This window comes from Geotrypetes seraphini, chromosome 8, assembly GCF_902459505.1.
Source record: "Geotrypetes seraphini chromosome 8, aGeoSer1.1, whole genome shotgun sequence".
Classification (NCBI taxonomy): Eukaryota; Metazoa; Chordata; class Amphibia; order Gymnophiona; family Dermophiidae; genus Geotrypetes; species Geotrypetes seraphini.
Window position 1 is genome coordinate 145,795,308 of NC_047091.1, and position 25,220 is coordinate 145,820,527.

Below are 25,220 nucleotides of genomic sequence, written 5' to 3' on the forward strand. Positions count from 1 at the left end.
GTGCGTTTCTTAAGGGTAGCACAGCGGGTGCAGGTGTCAGCCCGATGCTCTGGACCCAAACACTGAAGGCACCAATTGTGTGGGTCAGTTAGAGAGATCGGGCGTGCACACCGCTGGCACTTCTTGAAGCCCGGTTGGGGGGGCATGAAGGGAAACACGGCCTCCGCAAAATCAAACCTGGAGGCTTGTATGATTACAACAGGCCCCGCTGGGGCCGGCTGGAAAAAACAAAGGAAAAAACACGAGGTTGGTTTTTTTTTTGTAGAGAAATTAAAGTCGAAAGAAAAAAGAATCAAAAAGCGCGAGCGGGAAGGCAAAAAGAGAGTTTTCAACGGCCGTTGAAAGCACATGCGTCTTCTTCGCTCCGCGGAAACGAAGAAACTGGAGACCACGCACTCCTCCGTCGGGCGGGAAGGCACTCGCGCATGCGCGGTGCGGCCAACTAGAACTTTCTACTTAAGAAATGTCCGTACCGGGGCTCCGTCGGTGACGTCACCCATACGTTAAGAATATGCTGCCTGCTTGTCCTGGGATAACACACTTTAGCAAAAAGCCCTCATGATGACTTCACATTCCATAAAAATAAACATTATAACTATTTTTCTTGTTTAACTGAAGTAATTATGTATTAAAGGTTTATTTTGCTGACTAAATTTGTAGATGAGTGGTAATAAGAAATTTATACATAAATAAAATTTCTATGACAAGAGGGAAAGCTAATTTGAGATAATATAAAGCTAGGCTTTATCTTCAACTATGTTTCTCATATTTAGAAGAAAAATATAAATATATTGACCTTTTACCTTGTAAGCAGACTTTCAGCCCATCTACAATCTCTTGTCCACGATCTTGAACCACACAACGAGAGAACCAACTATGATAGATAAAAGTCAGATGAATAAGACACTTATATTTTATATGAGCTTAATCTAATCTAATCTTTGGTCTTGTATACTGCATCTTGACTAGAAATTAGGGCTTAACGCGGTTCACAATAAAGCTGAGTAAACTACATTAGACAAAACTAAGTCATCATTCCAGAAGTGTTTGAAATAGTAGTCTTCTAATTTTTTTGAAAAATTTGTTTAGAAGTTGTTATTCTTAGAGGAAGAGGTAGATCATTCCAGACCGCCACACATCGCAGCCTGGACCGCAAGGGCAGCCACGTCAAAACTTTGCTTAAGGAGAGACTCAAGCCTACGATCCTCAGAGTCCCGTTAACGCCAAGTCACCCTCAACCAGCACTGTATGTCGACGTGCGATGGCCAAAATCACCGTGTCCACCACAGGAGACTTCAAGGTATCCATATCCCCAAAGGGATAGGATAGAGTCGAGTCGTAGACCGTGCAAAACGAAAAGGCATTTCTGGCGCCTTCCATTACACGAGCACTATAACCCGAATATCCTGGTGCCTAGGAAAAGAGTAGGAGGCTGAGCGGATCCCCCGAAACAGGGGGTCTACCATAAGCGAGGGAGTCGTTTGCATCTTCCTCAAAACGTAAAACGGACAAAACCTAAATAATAAGCTCCTGTAGCTACTCCTGCTGAAAAATGTTCACTACCGACGCATCCTCGCCAGCCGGCATCTCCAACAAGCACAGCCCAATGGCATCCGTCCCCCCCCCCCCACCCAGAGAATACTGGGAGTCCAACAAGGGGTCCAAGACATCAGGAGAAAACACATCTCCAAACAAAAAATCCTTGTCCCATGGCCGCTTGGACGTAGATGGTGGGGCCTGTGCCGGAGCTGATGCTGAGAGGGGGCCGAACGGGGGTAGACGCAGAAGGCAAAAGCCCTCACCCCCCCTGAAAAACCAGAGACCCCCGGGGGAAGAAACAGGCTCCCGGCCACCTGCAAGTATGCTTTGTATATGGTCAAAACAAAATCGGGTAAACCCCCTGGCGGCAAAGCAGGACTCATTGCCAAGGCAGAAGACCCAGCAGAAACCTGCTCCTGTCTCTCCAAGACAGAGGGAAAGTCACCTGAGGCTGCAGCCAAGATGGTGGAGCTTCCTTACAAAACCGGTGAAAACCCTGCTGATAAAATCTCCCCCAAGGCCTGCAGTGGCAGAGGCCTGACTAGACCCAGTCACTAAAGCAGACAAGCCGGGAGCTGTGAAAAGGGAGCCCATAGCACTATTGGAAACAAGAGAAACCTCCTTTCCCTAACTGTTGGTAGCTGGGGAAATCCCTGTGTGGGCTGTAGGGGAAGCCCGGGCTTCCCCACTGCCTGCTGCCGACTTGAGGTGCACGCACAAAGGGGAACCTTGCTTGCTGGCACCCGAAGCCGACGAGAATTCCCCTTTGCATCAACCGTGCACCTTGAGTGCAATGAGCGCTTTTTCCCTTTAAAACTGCTCATTGCGAAAACCGCTCCTAGAGAAAACACAAAAGTACCAGTTAGCAATTAAATGCAATTTACCTTAATTGAAGGCTTCCCTTTAGACTGGCACTGCCTCAGGCTTTTTTTTTCTTCAATATAATTTTAAAGGACAATTGAACAGACCCCACTGGCTCTCAAAGTTATATGCCTTGCTGGTATCAGTGGCAAGACTTAGAGTTGAGGTACCTCTATAGAAAAAAATTGTTGATGTGGGGGAAATGGGGGGAGGGCTCGGCCTCTCAAGTGTGGTACCCCTGAGATTAGATGGACCCCTGAAAGGGTCCCCCAAGATCAATCCGGAACCACAGACAGAGACAAGATGGCCAATTTAAACAATATTCAACAGCGCTACACTAAACCAGGGAAGACTTCACAGGCTTACCACATCCACCTGTTGTAGAGAGATGCAACGGAACGGGGACAATGAGAATCCCGTGGGTTCCCACTTCCGGTCGCGGGGATGCCATAGGGACGCCCCTTCGGGTCACGGGGAACTCATGGGGACCCCCCTCGTGGTCTCGGGGATCCCAGGGGTTGGAAGCAACTTGCGAGGCTCATCTTCTTTTCCTACCTGCCCTGCAGCAGCATACATAGCCGACCGGAAGTCTTCCCCGATGTCAGCGCTGACGTCAGAAGGAGGGCTTTGTGTCAGTTACGTGCCAGCATGTAGGGCAGCGAGCCCTGCATGCTGCACGTGACTTGACGCAAAGCCTTCCATCCGACATCAGTGCGGACCACGGGGAAGACTTCCAGGTAGCTACCTGCTACAGGAAATAGAAGATGAGCCTCGCGGCTCGAGCTACCTCTCAGAGAAAGTTGCTGAAAGGTAATTTGCTGGAAAATGAGGGCTGGGCACGAACGTGGGAAGAAAATGCAGGACAGAAGGGGGGGGGGGTCGAACGTGGGAGGCAAACACGGGACACAAAAGGGGGGAGGGAGTGCGTTTTTGGACACAAGGCATGAACTTGGGAAAGAGGATGGAGGAAGGGAGGGAAAGATATTGAGGTGGGGGAGGGAATGGAAAGGAAGAATTTGGTGTGGGTGTGTCAGTGAGAGGAAAAGAGAGATAGTCGTGTACACAGGGAATGGAAGAAAGGAGAATTTTTGGTTATAGGGAGGGAGTGAGGTACAGATGAGAGGAAAGAGAAAGATGAGAGGGAGAAATATTGTGGTGGAAAGGGAACAGTGGGACAGATTGAAATGGATGCAAGAGGGAGGAATGTTGGACATAGTGGTGAAGGAAATGGAGGGGGAGATGTGGCATGGTGCTGGAGAGGGGTGATAGAAGGAGAAATGTTAGGCATGGGGCTGGTGGGCAGGGGCGAAAGATGCTGCACCTGGTCCTGGGGATGAGAGGGAGATAAATGCTGGACCATGGTAGGGGGAACCAATGGACAGCAACAGAAGAATTTATAGAAGATGGGAAAGCGGAAAAAAGAAACTGGGACAAACTTTATGGAAAAATAAGTCTCCAGACAGCAAAGGTAAAAAACGGAATTTATTGACTAAAATATGTTAGCTTTGAGAAATGTATATAGCAGATGTTTTTGTATTGTGTTCAAAAGAAAAGGAAATGCATTTCTGGTTTTATTTCTACAGTGTTGAAGTACTTTCTGACCCTTGCTGTGGCTGGTGGGGATCCCCAAGCACCGCCAGCAGAGGACCTCCTCTAGAGACAGCCAGAACTCCCCTCCACCAAGCAAAGCAGTCGCTGGCAACATCCATGAGCCACTGAGGTGCCAGCATCTGTGACTCAGGGACGCTACTGCTGCCTGCCAAACTTGGCAAAAGGGACCCGGCCAACTGCAAAGGAAGTCCTCAGCTGACAGCTTGGGGGTTCTCATCAGCTGAGTATTTATATTTACACTAGTCTTATAGCCCGTTACATTAACGGGTGCTAGAATATGTGTGTCTGTCTTTATTTTTTTTTCTCTCTCCTTAGCCGCTTTCTGTATTTCTGTCTTTTTTTTTTTTTTTCCTTGGCTGTCCACTACCACCCCTTGCCTGCTTCCCCTGTCCATTCTCCCTTCCTTTTACCTCCCCTGTGTCCTTCACCACCCCATCACTGCTCACCTTATCCAGCAGAAGCCCTTCTCCCTTTGTTTTACCTCCCCCTGTCCATCATCTGTCCAGCAGTAGGCCTGTCTTCATTTTTCTGCCCTCCCTCCCTGTTCATCAGCACCTCTTCCCCTGTCCATCAACCCCTTTTCTGCCCCTCCATTTTCATGTGTTGCAGCATTTCTCTCCCACCCCACTTCACTGTGCAGTATTTTCCTCCCCCTATACCTTCCTTCCTACTTATGTTAAAATGCTTTCCGGGTTTGGCTGCCGCGGCCTGCAGCCACCGCCGACATCCAACTCGGGCCGCCGCAGTCGACATCTGCCTCGGGAGGGGGGAGGAAGAGATAGAGCGGAGAGAGTACTGTAGGGGCATGCGCAGTCCTACCTGCGGGTCCCTACATCGCGGCGACGTCAAGAGCAATAAACGCAGGCGGGGATCGTGAGAGTAGCCACCGCTCACCGCTCCAGACTGTAAGCCGCGCATGCGCACTTCCTATGTGTCGCTACAGCTCACGGAAAACCGGCGCACACATAGGAAGTGCGCATGTGCGGCCTAGCGTTTTATTATATTAGATTAGAGGCTCTGGTAGAAACCTGTTTACAAAGTATGTATTCTTCCCAATTAATATTTCCAAATTAAGCGTGGCTTAGCTTGCACACAAAATGGTCGTGTGATCGCAGCGCTCCTCTTACCTGGGCAACCATTGAATAAATAAAGATTTCCTTTTAAACTGTTTTCGGCTGAAAACATCGGAGAGGACAGCGGGAGCATGGCGAGCACCCGACAGAGTAAGAGTGAAACCGGAGGGGCTGTGAAAAGGCAGAAGCAGGATCAAATTACCCCGAGTAAGGTTCCGCTTCCTGCTGATGTATCAGAGGAGTTAAGCAAAGCTGAAGTTATGGGGGAACTGAGGCAAATCAAACAAATGCTGACAGAGACTGTGAGTAATATGGCAGAACTGAAGGAAGAAATCCTGAATATACACAGACAAATGGAAGTAGCTAATAAAAGAACAACAGAGTTAGAAGTTAAAATGGAGAGCTTAGAATGTGAAGGAAAAAGATGCAAAAATGACAGTTTGGAAATAATTCAATTGAAAAGTCAGCTGGAAGATTACGAAAACCGTGGAAGAATAAAGAATATAAAACTTTTTGGAATAAAGGAAAATTTGGAAGGGAAAAATGCAATACAGTTTTTAGAAAATTTAATTCCTAGATTATTGCAGTTGGATTTCAAACAGCCTTTGGAAATAGAACGGGCGCACAGGATTCCAATAAAGAGTCTGGAAAATCAAGGGAGACCAAGACCATTAATATTCAAGATGTTAAGATACCAGCAAGCAATAGAAATTTTAAATGCTGTCAAAAAAGATAAAAACTTAAACTATAAAGGATCCAAAATATGGTTTTTACCAGACTTTGCTAAAAATACAGCAAATATTAGGAAGAAATTCCTTGAGCTGAGATCTCAATTAAAGGAAAAAGGATATAAGTATGGGTTATATTATCCAGCAAAAATGAGGGTATCTTGTGGGGATAAATCTTTGTATTTTGTTGATCCGGAAAAACTAAAGACCTTTCTTTCAAAATCAGAACCTATGTCATTTTAGCACAATGGGTGTTGAAATGAAGGGATAAATACTAAGACTGGATTGGTGGATATTGAACAAAAAATTAAATATAAAGAACTATGGGACTTTAGTTTGTTGGAAAAAGAAGAATATGCAACAAAGAACAGGAAATAAAAATGGACAAGTGAAAAAGAAAATAAAAGAATGTAAAGAAGAAAGAAGGATAGACTGGAAAGACATTAAAGTGAAGTTATTATACTGAACTTTTAGGAGACTGAAAGATGGATGGTTGGAGTAAAGAATGAACAAGAAGGATTAAAGGACTGGACAAATTAACACAAAAGAAAAAGTGAAGACTGAATAAGAAAATAAATAGATGTGAAGAAGAAGAAAGCAGGACTGATAGACTAAAAGGATATTATAAAAAAAAAATAAAAATGAATGACAATTGGCAGTCAAAAGTCTTTAAGAGTGGATGGATGGAGATAAGAAATAAATATGAAAGTTCAGTTTATTTAATAAGTCAGAAAAGGAGAAAGTAAAGAATGAAAGGACAATAAGGAAAAGATTGCAGAATGGACTGATAGAAAGGACAAGTTATATGATATTTAAATGCAAGTAAAGGAAAGGAAAATGAATAATATAAAAGAAAGATACATAAGAATTTATTGGTAGCTGAAGGAATGTAAAGATTGATGTTGTGATAATATAGTTTTAAAAAGATTGGATTTAATTTGGAGAAGAGGAAATATAAAAAGGGGGGGGGGAAATTATTTTGAAAATGAAATACAAATGTTTAAATACAAATAGAGGATAAAAACTTATAAAATTGAAGGTTTTTTTTTTTAAACAGAAATATATGAAGAGATGGATATTTGTTGTTGGATATTTAAAGGAGGATAGGAGAAGATGGATTAGATAATATAAGATATAGGAAAATGATACTTTTTATTAAATATATGACTGATAGAATTTTCTTGAATGAAATAAAATGTTGGGGGAATGAATTAGAGATTGGTGAAATGATAAAAATGCATTAATGGAATGTTAGGAAATAAATATGGTTATGTGACTAAAGGTTAAATAATAGATAGAGAAATTAATTACTTTAAAATAGAAAAAAAAAGAAAAAAGGTTTTATGATTAGAAGAGAGATATAATTAGATATATTGTGGAGAGGTAGTGAGTTTGTCTCAATAAAGGATAAAGGGGTTATTAATAAATATTGGTTGCCTGGGGGGGGAGGGGGGAAGTTGGGATTACTGTCCAGTGTGTGTCCTTAAGCAGTCATTATATTGGGGAGGGAGGGGTGGGAAGAAGGTGGGTATTAAAGATATTACTAGGATGATTAAGGAAAAGATTAATAAGGGATTGGGTAATTTGGAGGTAAGAATGTGTGCCATGGGGAGAAGTTTTTTAGATCTTAGTTATGGAAGAAGGGAAGAGGAAGATTATGATAAGGAGTATAAAATATATTATGTCTTTTAAGATATTTCTATTAATGTCAATGGCCTGAATCATGTAATCAAAAGGAAAAAGGTATTATCATTTTTAAAGAAGCAAAACGCGGATGTTTATTGTCTGCAGGAGACCCATCTTAATATAAAGGAATCACAGAAACTAACGGGTGGGTGGGTGAAAGAATGTTTTTTTGCTCCAGCAGAGGGTAAAAAAGCAGGAGTAGCAGTTCTTATAAATAAAAAGTGTATGGCCAATTTTAAGATAGTAAATTCGGACCCACATGGAAGATAGCTACATGTTGATATAAGTATGGGAAATAATGCCCTGACGTTGTTCAATATATATGCCCCTAATTCGAATCAATCAGAATTCTTTAAAAAATTGCAGAGTATGTTGTTACCACTGGCTGCTTCTAATTTAGTGGTGGCTGGAGATTTTAATGCTGTAATGGATCCATTAATGGATAAAAAACCAGGTAAAAGTATAAAATCTTTAGGTTTAGATAATTTGGTTCAATCATGTGATTTGAAAGATATATGGCGTATTCTTCATTTTAATGATCAGGAATTTTCATTTTGTTCATAGGTTCATAAATCATTTTCAAGAATAGATTATATTTTTATTTCATCACATAAGGTGCAGCAAGTGATTAAGGCTTCCAGTGATCCCATTATCATTTCGGATCATGCGGGAGTATGGATAGATTTACAATTAGATCAATTAGAAAATAGAAGACCTCTTTGGAGATTTGATAATGCATTGCTTGTGGATGAAAAATTTTTGGAAAATTTTAAAACACAAATTAGTGATTTCTTTCAAATTAATTTAGTGGAAGATACATCTATTGAAAATGTATGGGACGCTTTTAAAGCGACTATGAGAGGTCATATTATATCATATTCGGCTTTTGTTAGGAAACAGATTAAAAAACAGTATATAGAGTTAGAAAAAGAAATTAAAATACTAGAAACTAAATTGGTAAGCAAATGGGAACATGATGTATTACAAGCTCTTTTGAAAGCAAAAGGTAAATATAACGAATTAGCTTCAAAAATGATAAGAAGAGACTTGTTTTCCAAACAGACAATGTATTATGGAAATTCTAATAAGACGGGAAGATTATTGGCAAATTATCTTAAAGCAAAAAAAAGAAGAACTAACATTAATGGGATAAAAGATGATAATGATATAATAACTAATCAAACGGATATAATTTTAAAGCAATTTCTAAAATTTTATAAGGACCTGTATTCTTCCGAGCCTTATTTGGAGAGGCAAAAAGATGGTAAAAATTTTTTAGATTTAATTATTGGACCTAAGGTTCCTGATCATATAAAACGGAGTTTAGATGAACCTATATCATTAAAAGAATTAGTTGGATCCGCTCCAGGTGGTGATGGTTATACAGTAGAATTTTATAAAACATTTCAAAATGTCCTTTCCCCATATTTACTAAATTTATATCAGACACAACTTATAAAAGGTGATATTAAAGGCACTATGGCTGAATCAATAGTAATTGTTTTGCCTAAGCCAAATAAAGATCCTACTTTGGTTTCAGACTACAGGCCTATATCTTTAATAAATGTGGATAATAAACTTTTGGCGAAAATTTTGGCTTTGAGATTAGCCAAAGCTCTCCCACATATTATAGACACGCCATCAGACGGGTTTCGTTGCTAAAAGACATTCCTCTAATAACTCTAGATTATTGTTTCACATGTTAAATTTATCAAAAAAAATGGATGAACCGGCTTTTACAGTTTCCTTGGATGCAGAAAAAGCGTTTGATAGGATAGAATGGAAATTTATGTATCAGGCTTTAGAATGGTTTGGTATAGGTTCTGGATTTATACAAATGGTAAAAACATTGTATAGCTTCCCGATTGCAAGATTAAATATTAATAATATGATATCTGATGGTTTTCAATTGCAGAGGGGAGTTAGACAAGGTTGTCCTTTATCTCCTTTGTTATTTGATGTTGTATTAGAACCCTTATTGTTAGCAATACAGCAAGCAAGGGGGATACAGGGTATTCCATATTCTGATATGGAAAATAAAATTTCGGCTTATGCGGATGATATTTTACTTTATTTGAGGAATCCAGAGTCTACCTTATCTTGTCTATTGGAATTAATTGATATGTTTGGCAAATTTTCAGGTTATAAAATTAATTGGAGTAAGTCTGAACTTATACCTTTAAATGTTCATTGTGTAAAAGGATTATTTGACGCTTTTCCGTTCATATGGAAAGAAGAAGGATTTAAATATCTTGGCATTCAAGTTAAAAATACAATTGAAGATACAGTAAAAGAAAATGAAAAATTTGTATTGAAAAGAGTTACAGAGTTATGTGAGCAATGGAATCCGTTACATCTTTCTTGGTGGGGGAGAGTTCAAACTATTAAAATGATGATCTTGCCTGTAGTTTGCTACCAAATGAGTATGATACCTATTTATTTTCAGGGGTCCTTTTATAAAAAGCTTAATAGCATTTTAACAAAATTTCTTTGGCTTGGTAAAACGCATAGAATAGCTTTGGTATCTTTGCAAAAATCAATTAAGGAGGGAGGGGTAAATTTTCCAAATTTTTATAGGTACCATCAAGCCTATATTTTACGTCAGGGTATGTATTGGATCCTCCCAGAACTGATAGATAATGCACCGGATTGGTTATATTTGGAATGGCGCCTTATGTTTCCCCTAAATTTAGTTCATCTTCCAAGTATCAACATGCCTAGAAGATACAGAGAAAATAAGATATTAATGGATACTTGGAAAACGTTGAGGTTTATTAGTAAATTAACACCTGTCCCAATAAACAAGTCAACTAATCAGTCTTTATGGATAAACTCCAAGATTAAAATTGGCGGAGCTCAAATCCTTTGGAAGGAATGGATTATTGCAGGCATTAGATCTCTGAATGATGTTATTTCGGAAGGTAAACTGCTGGAATTTTCACAATTGCAACATAGATTTGGTCTTAGTAAAAAACAAAGTTTTAAATGGTTGCAATTGAAGCAGGCCATTCAGGTTGGGTTCCCTGAATGGAAAACATTGAATAATCAATATAGTTTAGAGTTCTTATGCTTCCAAGCAGACTTCTTAGGGCATCAAGCCGCATTGTGGTATAAATTAATATCTGGATATTTAAATAAAAAACCAAAAAATGGTCTAAGAGACATTTGGAGCATTGAGATTAAGCATCAAATTACTGCATCTCAATGGCCACTAATTTGGTCTTGGAGAATGAGATGTACAGTGTCAGCATCTATGAGACAAACTTGGTTCTTTTTATTACATAGAGCTTTTTGGACCCCTACACGTTTGCAAAAATTAGATAGTTCTAAGTCCAATAAATGCTGGCACTGTAATCTGGAACCTGGGACGTTGGATCATTTACTATATCATTGTCCCTACATCAAAAGTTTTTGGAATGCAATTTGGCCACAAATTAATAAATTGATGGAAAATCATGTAGCAATATCATATGATACAGTGTTATTTGGAATGATGATGAGAAAAAAAGTCAAATTTCACCAGAAAATAACAAGCTTTTACTAGTCATGACAGGGGTTGCCATTCAGCATATAACCAATAACTGGAAGAATCATAGTAACCTTAATTATACATTTTGGTGGAATACAATTTGTCATATATTCAAAATGGAAAGAGTAATAGTAATACAAAGAGGGACATATCCTAAATTTATAAAAATATGGGGTCCATTGACAAAGTATTGTACTGAATGAATAATAGGATTTATCTTCTTCTTTTCTTCTTTTTCTTGTCTTCTTTATGGCACACATGGAGGGGGGTAGTGAAAATAATTTTACATAACATGTTATAATATGGTATACAATATGTATAAGGTGATTGGAAAGTACTTGAAGGGTGGGGGGTGGGAGAGGGGATAAAAAAAATTTGTTCAGAATATTATGCAATAGATATAAAAGTGATATTGTGTATTCATTAGTTGTAACTCAATATTTTGTACACTTCATGTAAAATATGAAAATGAATAAAGAATTATAAAAAAAAAAAAAATTTCCAAATTAATAAAGTGTCTTTGCTTATTTGTAAATGGGTCTCTACCAGAGTCTTTAATTCAGTAGCATAATTAAATAAAATAACTATTTCTGAAGTTTATAGGGACGGGCAGGGACGGAGGATTCCTCACGGAGATGAGTGGGGATGGAGGGATTCCTCATGGGGACGGGTGGGATTTTGGCAGGAATGGGTGGAATTTCTGTCCCCAAGCAACTCTCTAACCTGTTGGAGACTGAGAGCAGACTGATTGTACTTGGAACTGCACAGCCCACTTATACTACAGTCAAAAGTTTGTGTCTCAGTCTCCATCAGTTTCTGTGCCGGTCTGGAGAGATGATAAAGAATTTTACTTTATCTTCTGTTAACTGAAAAGTATTATTGTAACCTGAACCTGTTAAAAACAACAGGCTGGTGGTTAAATAAACCTCTTTTGGTTATATGCAAAGTGTGTCCTCCTGGCCATATATGCGGACTATACCACAAAAAAACCTGCTCTGCCTTTGTCACAGATGACCCATGGCATCTAAATAGGATGCACAATCAGAATGCGCATGAAGGATGAACAAAGGAGCATGACTTCATATGAAAGTTGAAAACCTTGCTTTTTCCTTATTTTTATTTATAAATTTTTCATTCTTACAATATTTGAATTGTACATAAATCTTCAATTAATACATGAAAAATTATAATTACAAATAATTCATCTTATCACATAAAAAATAACCCTCCCCTTTGTTCCATTTCTTAATTCCATATAATATACATTTCCCTCCCCATTCTAATATAACTATTACTAATGTGCTATGAAATCTGATCATTGGAATAACGAGTCAATGGTTCCCAAATTTTCTTAAAATTTTAAATATTTCCCTGTTGTAATGCTATTGTTTTTTCCATTTTGTATATATGACAGACTGAATTCCACCAAAATGTATAGTTTAATTTGGATAATCCTTCCAATTTTGAGTCTAATGTCCCAACTTCTACTCTGCAATGCCAGCATCTATTAGATCTAGTACTATCTATCTTTTGTAAGCGCGTAGGGATCCATAAAGCTCTATGTAACAAAAACATCCAAGTTTGACTCATAGATGCTGACTTTGTAGATCTTAATCTCCAGGACCAAAATCATGGCCATTGAGACTCAGAAATTGTCTGACCAATCTCAATACTCCAAATATCCCTAAGTCCAGTTTTCTTTTTTTATTTAAAAATCCATTTAACAATTTATGCCATTTTGTGGCTTGGTGACCCAAAAAATCCGCCTGGAAACATAGAACCTGCATACTATATTGAGTATTAAGATCTTTCCATTCAGGGAACCCTGCCTGAATAGCTTGCTTCAATTGCATCCATTTAAAATAATGTGTTTTATTTAATCCAAATTTATGTTGCAATTGTGAAAAACTAAGCATTGATCCTTCTGAAATAACATCATTCAATGTTCGTATACCTGCAATTATCCATTGTTTCCAGACGATTTTGTATCCGCCAATCTTGATCCTGGAGTTTACCCAAATTGATTGATTTAATGATTTAGCAATTGGTTCTGGTGATAGATTACTAATATATCTTAATGTCTTCCAAGTATCCAATAGAATTCTGTTATCCTTATATCGTCTAAGCATTTTTATACTAATTAGATGTTCTAAATGTAATGGGAACAGGAGCCGCCATTCTAGATATAGCCAATCTGATACATTCTCCATGAGATCTGGGAGGATCCAATACATAACCTGTCTTAGAATATGGTACCTATAAAAATTTGGAAAATTTACCCCTCCCTCCACAATTGGTCTTTGTAAAGATACTAAAGCAATTCTGGGTCTTTTCCCAAACCAAACAAATTTTGTAAGAATATTGTTTAACTTTTTATAGAATGACCCCTGAAAAAATATTGGTATCATACTCATTTGATAACAAACCACAGGCAACATCATCATTTTAATTGTTTGAACTCTTCCCCACCAAGAAAGATGTAAAGGATTCCATTGCACATTTCTGTTATTTTTTTAATAAAAGTTTTTCATTTTCTTTGACTGTATCTTCAATTGTATTTTTGATAATAATTCCTAAATATTTTAACCCATCTTCTTTCCAAATAAATGAATATGAATCAAAAAATCCTTTGGTACAGTGAACATTAATTGGAAGAATTTCCGATTTATTCCAATTAATTTTATATCCAGAAAATTTCCCAAATTTCTCTAGAAGATTAAGTAAACTTGGAACAGTCTTCCCCGGTTCTCTTAAATATAATAATATATCATCTGCATATGCAGAAAGTTTAAATTCCCAGTAAGAAAATGGGATTCCCTTTATCTCCTTAGTTTGATTAATTGCAATTAATAAGGGTTCTAAAACAATATCAAAAAGTAAGGGGGATAAAGGACATCCTTGTCTAACTCCCCTAAGCAAGTTAAATCTATCTGATAAATTGTTATTAATATATAATCTTGCACCAGGAGAGCTATACAAAGTCTGAATCATTTTAATAAAACCGGGGCCTATTCCAAACCATTCCAGAGCTTGATACATATAACTCCATTCCACTCTATCAAATGCTTTTTCTGTATCTAAAGATACCATAAAAGCTGGATCATTCATATTTTTCGCTAAATTTAAAGAGTGAAATGCTAATCTAGTATTATTTGATGAGTGTCTTTTAGCAATAAATCCTGTTTGGTGTACATCAATAATAAAAGGAAGAGCTTTTGCCAATCTTATTGCTAAAACTTTAGCAATCAACTTACCATCTACATTTAATAAAGATATAGGCCTGTAGTTTGAAACCAAGGTAGGATCCCTGTTTGGTTTTGGTAAGACAATAATTACCGAATCAGCCATAGTACCTGATATAGTCCCATTATTTATTTGGTATTGATACAAATTTAATAAGTATGGTAAGATAATATTTTGAAATGTTTTATAGAATTCAACAGTATAGCCATCACCACCCGGAGCGGATCCAACTCTAAGAGATTTCAATGCTGATTCTATTTCTTTTAAAGATCTTCTAAACTTCGTTTTATATGATCCGGAACATTTAGTCCAATAAATGAGTTTAAAAAATTTAATCCCTCTTGTTCTTTATTTTCATAAGATTCAGAAGAATATAAATCTTTATAAAAATCAAGAAATTGTATTAAAATATCTTTGGTGTTAGTGTGTGTATTGCCTTGTGTATCTTTAATTGCAATAATCTTAGATTTCCTTTTTTTTGCTTTAAGAAAATTAGCTAATAATCTTCCAGCTTTGTTTGAATTACCATAGTACTGAACTTGCTTATAGAAGATATCTTTCCTCACAAATTGAGAAGAAATCTCATTATATTTTGCTTTTATTTTTAATAAACTTTGTAATGTATTATGTTCCCAGTTCTTAATTAATTTATTTTCTAATACTTTAATTTGTTTTTCCAAATCAACATAGTTTTTTAAGTTGTTTTTTGATAAATGCTGAATATGAAATAATATTCCCTCTTATTGTTGCTTTAAATGCGTCCCACAAAATCTCAGCATTAATATTGTCCGAATTATTAATTTGAAAAAATTCATTCATCTTTAATTTAAAATCTTCCAGAAAGTTCGAATCCGCAAGTAAAGCATTATCAAATCTCCAAATTGGATTGAAATGTACTATATCATTATTCTGAAAGTCAATCCACACACCAGCATGGTCTGAAATTACAATGGGATCAATAACTGCATTCATCACTCGCTGGGCTATATTATTAGACACGAATATATAATCAATTCGTGAGAAAGATTTGTGGACCTGAGAACAAAAAGAGAATTCCTGATCATTAAAATGAAGAATACGCCATATATCAATTAAATTACAAGATTGAACCAAATTATTTAAACCTAACGATTTCATAATTCTACTTGGTTTCTTATCCAAAATCGGATCCTTTACAGCATTGAAATCCCCTGCTACGACTAAATTAGAAGCAGCCAGTGGTAACAGTAATTGTTGAACTTGTTTGAAAAACTCCATTTGATTCAAATTAGGAGCAAATAAATTGAATAAATCCAGGGTTGTATTTCCCAGAACCATTTTGATATGCACCCATCTTCCTAAAGGATCATAGTTTATTAATTTGAAATCAGCATTGCACTTCCTATTTATCAGGACAGCAACCCCAGCTTTTTTCCCCACTGCAGATGCAAAGAAACATTTAGAAATCCAACCCCCAGATAACTTCTTAGATTCAATCTCTGAAAGGTGCGTCTCTTGAATAAAATATATGTCCGCATTTTGCTTTTTAAGGAACGTTAGTACTTTCTTTCTCTTAATAGGATGATTTAAACCATTGACATTAATAGAATAAATTTTTATATCCATCTATTTTATAATAAAATTTTGGCAAATACTTCTATAATAATAAAGATGACCAGACCTCAGCACATTAATTAAATATATTTCCTTCATCCAATCCCCCATCCCTTCCCCCCCTGAAAATAAAATTATAAAGAAAGAATTCAAATTTTACGTTTTTCCTATTTTCATTCCTCATAAATATAGTATTCCTCTGAACCCTCCTCCCTCCCTCTATTCTCCCTCCCCTCCCCCCCATAATCATTGTCTGACCTGGAACACACATTGGTATAGCAGACCCTAAACCCCCTCCCCCAGGCAACTAATATCCCTCTATATTGAATTAACATATCTCAAAAAATTCAGCTATTCTTTTCCCCCACATATGTAATTATTTAATTATTTATATCTATATATATTCAATCATTCAATTAATAATTATTGACATTAATATTGATATTTCGTTTCAGCAAATTACATAAAATTATCTATATGAATTCAATATAAATATTCATATAAATTATTCATATAAATAATTTATTCATATAAATTTTCATTCATATAAATTATTCACATAAATAATTAGTATCTTAAAATTCTTGACCTCATTAATTATCTCTTCTTTAAAAATCCCAATTCCCAGACTTAACCCTTTATTTAATAATTTTTGTATTTCATATCAATTAGTATCTAGGTGAAATATATAATTATATTAAGATTCATATTTAATTAATTCATAAAAAATTATAAACATATCCTCTATTGAAAGTAATATATGTCCCATCTTAATATTATGTTAACATTTTCAAATTTAACTATAATTCCATGTATATTAAATATTCATTATTAATTTAAATATATTAATTCATAGTTGATATATTATTTATACCAGCATCTAACCAATTTATTTTAAACATTCTCATGTAAAAATCATTCATAATATATTCAATATAAATAAATATTTGAATAAATTATATATTTTCATATTTATTAATAAAATTCTAAAATTATTTCCTATTTTATTAATAATCCCTTTTTGAAATATTCAGTATCCTATATTTATTTCCTTATATTAATCAAATATTATTATTCATAATAGTTAGTAATTAGTAGTTGGGTAAATATATATATTATATTTATAATAACTCATAAATAAATTAATTTCTTATTAAATTAAGAATGTATCAGTACATTCAAAATATTAAAAACTTAGTCAAAAGATCTTCAAATGTAATAAAATGCAGTAAAAATAACTTGGTCCAATATCAATCCACTTCTTCTGTTTTTTCCTTCTTTCTTCCCTTTTTTTCCCCCCTTCTCTTCAAAATGAGTCTTCTCCATTTTCTCTTTTTCCTTTAATCAATTTTCCTTCATATAGACATCAGTTCCTCTTGTGATAAAAACTCTTTAAGTTTTGCAGGGTCTTGAAAATACCAGGACTTATTGCCAGTAGACACTCTCATGGTAGATGGATAGTACAAGCCGTACATGTAACCTTTTTCTTTCAACTGCTGCTTCAGCATAAGAAACTGCTTTCTGATGTTTGCAATGTGTTTTGCAAAGTCTGGGACCAACAACAATTTAGACCCTTTATAATTTAAATTTTTATTCGCTTTTGCTACTTTTAAGATTTCTAAAGCCTGCTGGTATCTTAAAACTTTAAAAATCAAGGGTCTGGGGCCATTCTGATTCACTGGTCTTTTTGAAGGGATTCTATGTGCCCGTTCTATTTCCAACGGCCACTTGGAGTTTAACTGTAACAGTTTAGGTAACAAGTTCTCTAAGAACTGTATAGTATCTCCCCCTTCAAGATGTTCAGCCAGACCAAGCACTCTTATGTTCTTTCTTTTTCCCTGATTCTCCAAATCTATCAGCTGATTTTTCAAGCTTTCTACATTCTGTCTTTCACTTTCACAGTTTTGTGTAACAGCTTCCAGCAGTTCGACTCTCTCTTCAATCGCAGACATCCTCTGCCTTTCAGTCTGAATCTCCTGTTTCAGACTTAGCACTTCCTCTTTGACCTCCGAAATCTTTCCAGCGTTGTCAGACAGCATTAATTTAATTTTAAACAGCTCAGCCATAATGTCTGCTTTGTCTGAGTATTCCTCAGTTTCCAGCGGGATCGGCACACTTGAGGGCGACACCGGAGTAACTTTCGATCTTTTCGCCGAAACACCGGAAGTGCACAGCTTCTCCGACTTCCCCTGCCTTGTTGTTGCCATTTCCGAAGCTAATTTTATTGATTTGTAACGCGGGTGCGCGATTCAAAACAACTTTTCCTATCAGTTAGTTGTCTGGGTTCAAGGAGCTCCGCGGTTATGCGACCATTTTGCGCGCTCCAAGCCACGCCCCCCCTTGCTTTTTCCAATGTGAGAGTATTAAGAGATGTGGCAATGAGGTTGAAAGATAGAATGTTTGGACAGTATATTAGATTGTTGGTAATTGCTAGTTTACTTTTCTTATTTCTGCTCATTATTTGTAGTCTTGTTTTATAAAGGTTTTTTTTCAATTTTATTTCATTCTACACAAATTCTCTTATTAATTTGCCATTACTGCTTTGACTATTTTATCTATCCTTTTAACAAAATAGAATTTACTAAAGTTAATCTCTTACCGAGTCATTCCTTCATTAAGGCTTGCAACAAATCCTGCAATAGATCGTCGTCCAGCTGTGTTATCATGAAAACAATCAATCCCAACAATCATAACTTGTTTTAGCTAGAAAGAATTTAAAACATTTATAAAAATTATGTTTTCTTTAGCTTTTTGTAAAAAAAAAAATAAAAAAAATGTTGGTTATCTTATTAAAAAGCATTTCCATGCAAACTAGATAAATAGCCACAAGTGCAATGTTTGTAAATTTAGCTCATTTAGAAACTCAGTCAACAAAGATCTATCAAGCAAAACACAGACATTAACCCAACTTCTATCCCTCAACTTTTATAAGCATCTTTAAATCAAAAGTGACTTCCAAGACAATTAGAATTGATATACACAAACTACAAACACAAATTTATAGTGTGAAAAAGATTCTTTGATTTACACAGTAGGATTAAGAAATGTAAACATCAGCAATAGAAGTCCCATAACCTTGCAACTTATGGGTCTTACCACTTTCCTACCTCTTTATTTATTTATTTATTAAAATATTCTTTATTGAATTAATTTTGCAATACAAACCTAATCATCCAATATACAAATCACAAATATGTTCAAATCCCAGCACATCCTAAAATAAAACTAACTCCCTCCCCACCGCCCACTCACCCTTAAGAGGTCAGGAGATGACATATCTACTTAACATTCAAACCATTCTAGTCTATTTCTGAGATGATAGGTTCCTTCCATATTTTATATTTGGATCATACTTTTTGAAACATAGATAACTGATTTTTTCGTATGGCAGTTAGCTTAGACATATTAAATTTTACCTTATCTTATGGTAATTTTTTTCCCCCAATATGCAGCTAATACCATATGTGTTGCTGTCATTACCAATCCAAACTCTTTGATATATTGGTATTGCTGATGTAAACATATTTAACAAACCAAATTCCTTAGTCATATATCTGAAGCCCCAACACCCCAAATACAAAATTCATTACCTGATCCCAAACAATTGTGCCTTAGGGCAATTCAACCAAATATGGATAAATGAGCCTTGAAATCCATACACTCTCCAAAATTGGTCTATGCTCTTATCAAATAGAGCCTTTAAACGTATAGGAGTATAGTACCATTGATATAGCATTTTGTAGCCATTCTCCACCATATTGATGGCGAAAGATAGATATAATAATGAGTTCATTTGAATATTTCAAATATTTTGTTTGTAAGCTTTCCCAAGAATCTCCTTCCAAGTTGTTTTATATTGAGTAGGAAGTGGAACAGTTTGAATAGCACTATAGAGGTGGGTAATAGCTCCTCTTCTTACTCTATACAAAATGCTTTTTCTAATGAAGTAAAACCCCGCCCACAGGTGGCGCCGATTCCGGTTGGCCCAGGCACCTCAGGATCCCACCTGTGGGCGGGGTTTGAGACACCTGGGCCAATCAGGCCCTAAGGCCCACCATTCGACGGACAGGTTTGGGACCCGTCCGTCTGGCCAACATATTTACAGGTATGGGGAGGGGGGTTGGGGTGGGGTCGGCAGGGAGTCATGGGGGGCCGATTGGGGGTTCAGGAGGGGGCGATCGTCGGGTGTGCTGAAGGCAGGAAGGCCTGGGATCCCTTCTGCCCGGATCCTAGTGGGGTAGCCTGGGCAGGAGGGCTTGGGCTCCCTCCTGCCCAGATCGTAGTTGGCGGGGTGGGGGGTCACTGGGCCAGGAGGGCTTGGGCACTCTGTCCGCTTCATTGAGGCTGAAGAACACCCTCCTGCCGTTGCTCTCGACGCTGCTCAAACCACCGCACATGTTGCAAGTTGGCGCACGCGCTGCAAATGGAACACAGTCACGGAGGCACATATCACAGCGTTGTATGTGCACATAGGGTTTTATTATAGAGGATAAGTAATCACTCCTGTCATTATTATTCCATTTGTCTCTGTAACCTTTTCTTTTAGTTAACTCATTACCATCTTTGATTTGATGTACTCTGCATTACCGTGTCTGATTGTCCATGTTGTTGCTTATCTCCTTCTTCCGGCCAGAGATTGGACAAGGCGAGTATCTTCTGAGCTTCTCCTGCCGATGTGACTTTGTGCAGGTTGTTTTCTATCATGAAGGATAATCCAAAAGGATACTGCCATTTGTGCCTTATATTATTCTGTTGCAAACATTTTGTAACTTCTCTGCATTCTCTCCAACGTCTTATAGTAGCTGCAGATAAATCAGCAAATAATTTAACCTTAGCTTCTTCTAATGTAAGAAATCCACTTTCCGGGCAGCTTGTAATACTCTTTCTTTCTGGGGAAAGTGATGAAAACATGCTATTATGTCCCGCGGTCTACCAGCCTGGTGAGGGCCAGAGTTCAATGAACTTGTTCAAATTCAATCACAGATAGATCTGCCTCTGGATCTGCCGCTTGCAAAAATTTATTGTATATAGATTGCATTAAGTCCGTCATATCTTTAGCTTCTTCACTCTCCGGAACCCCACAGGCTTGTATGTTATTCCATCTTGCTCTATTCTCCCCATCTTCGAACTTAAGAAGTAAATCCTCCGTTACTGAGTCCAATTGATTACAATGTTTCTGAATCTCAGCTCATTCCTGTTCATTTGCAATAACTCTTTCTTCAAATTCTTGAAGGCTCTGTCCCATATCATCCATCTTTTTATGTAACCTATCAATATTCACTTTTATATCTGTTGTAAAGACTGTTAAAGCTAATTTAATTTCACCCATCTATTGTTGAAGATCATCTTTACTTGCCAGTAACGCTTCTGCGGGGAGTGGTTCCAGTGACTCCTTGCTGAGTGCGTTCTGATTGGCGTCTCCGTAGCTCATCGCCATCTTAGAGGCCGCGGAGCCGGTCTCCTCACCCACTCGAAATGCAAAAACCTTAAGGTCTGGCTTTTTAACATTACATTACATTAGTGACTTCTATTCCGCCTGCAGTTCTAGGCGGATTACATCAGAAGATAACTGGACATTTCCAGGATCGCCATAATTCTGTTTACTCTCAGATGGGACTCTCACCCCAGTCCAGAAGTCACACAAGGTAGCTGCGGGAGCTAAATTCTCCAATTTCAGTGGGAGCAAGCTCACGCTCCTAAGCTACTCAGCCATTCGCGCTGGTTACGTCACCAGAAGTCTCTCCCTTCCTACCTCTTTAAATGATCCCTCCCAAATAAGAACACATCTCCAAAGCCCTCGGGTTCTTTAGTCAAAGGAGAGTACAAATATACAGCAATATCACTGCACTAATATAGCCCTGGCCAAAGAAGGAGAAATTAGGTTCTTACCTGGAGGAAAAGTCCATAGTCTGTTATTGAGAAGCCATTGCTTGCCCTGTATTGGTAACATGGCATATTGTTACACCTTGGATTCTGGCCAGGTACTAGTGACCTGGATTGGCCACCATGAGAACGGGCTACTGGGCTTGATAGACCATTGGTCTGACCCAGTAAGGCTATTCTTATGTTCTTATGTTACCTGATAATTTTCTTTTAGTCCCTCCAGATGGGCATAGAAATGGATGGGTTTACGCTCCTTTGCCAGCAGGTGGAGATTGGCACACTAACTTTTGGCTACAGTACAAGTGGGCTGTGCAGTCCCTCTTACAATCAATCAGAAGCGTCAGTGGAGTACCGCAGGGCTTGGTCTTGGGCCCGATTCTATTTAACTTATTCATAAGAGATATGACGCAGGGACTTAGAGGAAAGGTATCACTGTTCGCCGACGACGCCAAAATTTGCAATATAGTAGGCAAAAGCTTGATACCTGATCATATGACACAAGACCTACTGCTGCTGGAACGATGGTCAACGACTTGGCAGCTGGGCTTCAATGCTAAAAAATGCAAGGTAATGCACCTGGGCAAGAGAAACCCGCGCAGAACTTATTCACTAAATGGTAAGACCTTGGTTACGACCACGGCGGAACGTGATCTAGGGGTGATCATTAGTGAGGACATGAATGCTGCCAATCAGGTGGAGAAAGCTTCCTCCAGGGCAAGACAAATGATGGGTTGTATCCGTAGAGGTTTTGTCAGCAGGAGACCTGAAGTCATCTTGCCGTTGTACAGATCAATGGTGAGGCCTCACTTGGAGTACTGCGTTCAATTCTGAAGACCACACTACCGTAAGGACATGCTGAGGATCGAGTCAGTTCAGCGAATGGCCTTCAGGATGGTCTCGGGGCTCAAGGATCTAACATATGAAGAAAGACTAAAAAAGTTGCGGCTGTATTCACTTGAGGAACGAAGAGAGAGGGGAGACATGATTGAAACATTCAAGTATATCATGGGTTGCATCGAGTCGGAAGAGAATATCTTCTGTCTCGTGGGTCCCTCGACCACCAGAGGGCATCCACTGAAAATTAGGGGAGGGAAGTTTCATAGCGACTCCAGAAAGTACTTCTTCACCGAAAGAGTGGCGGATCAGTGGAACATACTCCCACTGCAGGTAATAGAGGCCAGCAATGTGACGGATTTTAAGAGAAAATGGGATGCTCACGTGGGATCTTTAAGGGCGGATAATTGGCAGGGGCAGACTCGATGGGCTATGGCCCTTTTCTGCCACCATTTTCTATGTTTCTTTACGAATAGCCAAGCAGAAATCAACTAGGCTGAACAAGAACATACAACACCACACTCACATGGAGAAAACCAAGGAATAGTCCCAAATCAGACCAGAGGACACTGTTGGATACTGATTAGAACAAGAATCTTCAGAACGCCCACAGTTCGCCAGCTAAACCAGCCAGACCAAATGCCGCTGCTCTTTCAACTCCCCAAAGAACCAGCAACAACTAAACCCTGCAGAAAAAAACCCATGCTCTTTGTGAAAATCCATAATAAAATGACTGGGCGGGGTCTGTGCTGGTCTAGAGGGACTTAAAAGAAAATTAGCAGATAAGAACCTAATTTCTCCTTCTTTAGCATCCCTCTAGACTGGCACAGAAATGGATGGGCCATACCAAAGCAGTATCCATCAAGGGAATCAAAATATGTAGCTCTAAAGATCAAAATAAAGCTCTATTTAAACTATGGAAATCCCTTACTAAAGCAAGTGATATGTCACATGGAAATAAACCGACTAAATATGGATGATCATGTAGTTTGTCAACAAAATTTTCTGACTCTAAGAGCCTCTTTTGGAAATGTAAAACAGGATGTTCTTTATTCTGATTTGGACAATGAAAAATTTAAAGATATTCCAGTTGATAGGATCTGGTACAATTTTGAAACTGTAAATGATGATCAGGCTAAGAAGCTATGACAAAAAAAAGATGCATTCTACATCCTTTTCCTTCTTAATTTTTTTTTTTTTTGTAATGTTCCCAATCAAGCAGTAGTTTGGTTAACCTCTTTTATAAACTGCATCCTGGATAATGGTTATTTTTCAGATAGAATGGGACATACTGTTCTAACGCCATTATTGAAAAGTGTGGATCGAAGACTTCTTGATTCACCAGATCACATTAGGTGCATCTGTGCCAGTTCTTTTTTAGCTTCTCGTATTCATCATAACACTTCATCAATATACAAATCCCTGAGTCTACTCGCTGATGTGATATTCTTACATTCTGTCAAATTTCCAAGCCTTTGACTATGGCCAGATGAGCTGCCTCTTTCAAAGCAGGCTCAATTAAGATGTGAACTGGATAGTTCATCAGTGCCCTTCCCTAGCAGCCATACTTCAGCATTGTTTCTAGTCTTTGACATTCTTACTTCTAAGTTTTTATCCTAAAATGTGACATCAACCCAGTTTTCTTTTAAATCTTTATTCATTTTTAATCTTTAAGTATACAAATTAATATCATACATATTCTTGAAAACATCACTTGTAAATCTATCAAGAAAAACAACAATATGTGTATATATATATATATACCTGTATATATATATATATATAAAAAAACCCATAACCCACCCACCCTTCCCATTATTATTAATAGTAAACACAAATAAGCACCCTTCCCCCTCTCTATTATTTATGGTGTATATTTCAATCAAACAACTGGTGTTTAATCATCACAAAAACATGTCAATGGCCCTCTTATTTTAGAAAAGGTCTTATAGTTTCCATTTTGTACAGCTATTGATCAACTCAACTCAGTTTTCAACTATTTATCACTAAACTAACTTTCTGCTTTGCAGCAGTACTAAGTTATTGTTATTCAAACAACAATAAAACTGTTGTTGCTGATAACAGCAACTTCAAGGAATAGCTATTTAGTATACAACAAATATTAAGTAATAGTTTCTAACCACATTACCAGTTGCATTATGAGGATATTGTAGGATCATGAGCAACTACTAAATTTGTCCCAAATGTATACTTTAGAGCACAGTTCTTCAACCGCCGATGCCGGTCCGCAGAAAATTCCTGTCGGTCTGCGCAGGACCGGCAAGATCGAGGAGCTGTAGTTCACGCAGGGCCGGAGAGATAATGGGGAGCCTCAGACTGTACTTTCTTCCCTCCCAGCGGCTCTCCTTACAAGCGCAGCGATTCAAGAAGGAAGCCTTGGAGCTTTTGCTGAGTCGGGCCGCCTCTGATGATGCAACTTCCGCTTTCCTCAGAGGCGGTGCAACCCAACAAAGGACCCGAGGCTGCCTTACTGAATCACAGCGCTGGCAAGTAAGGAGAGTTGCTGGGAGGGGAGAAAGCTGCTGGGCATGGTGGGGAAAAAAAAAGGAACAGCTGTTACTGGACCTGGAGAGGGAGGAGAAATGCTGCTGGGAGGGGAGGAGGGAAAGGAGTCTGGGA

General features: G+C 37.9%; 1 protein-coding gene across 7 annotated transcripts in view; it reads right to left on the reverse strand.

Annotated features, from left to right (window-relative positions):
* Positions 1-25,220, reverse strand: part of PIWIL1 (piwi like RNA-mediated gene silencing 1) — a 420,330-nt gene that overhangs the window by 84,194 nt on the left and 310,916 nt on the right. For 6 of the 7 annotated variants that reach the window (XM_033957205.1, XM_033957206.1, XM_033957201.1 and 3 more), the window contains exons 16-17: positions 18,463-18,566; positions 804-874 (exon numbers count right to left, since the gene is read on the reverse strand). In XM_033957205.1, coding sequence (XP_033813096.1) covers positions 804-874; positions 18,463-18,566 — 175 coding nt within the window. The remainder of the gene's footprint in view (positions 1-803; positions 875-18,462; positions 18,567-25,220) is intronic. The other variant, XM_033957208.1, reaches the window with a different exon arrangement.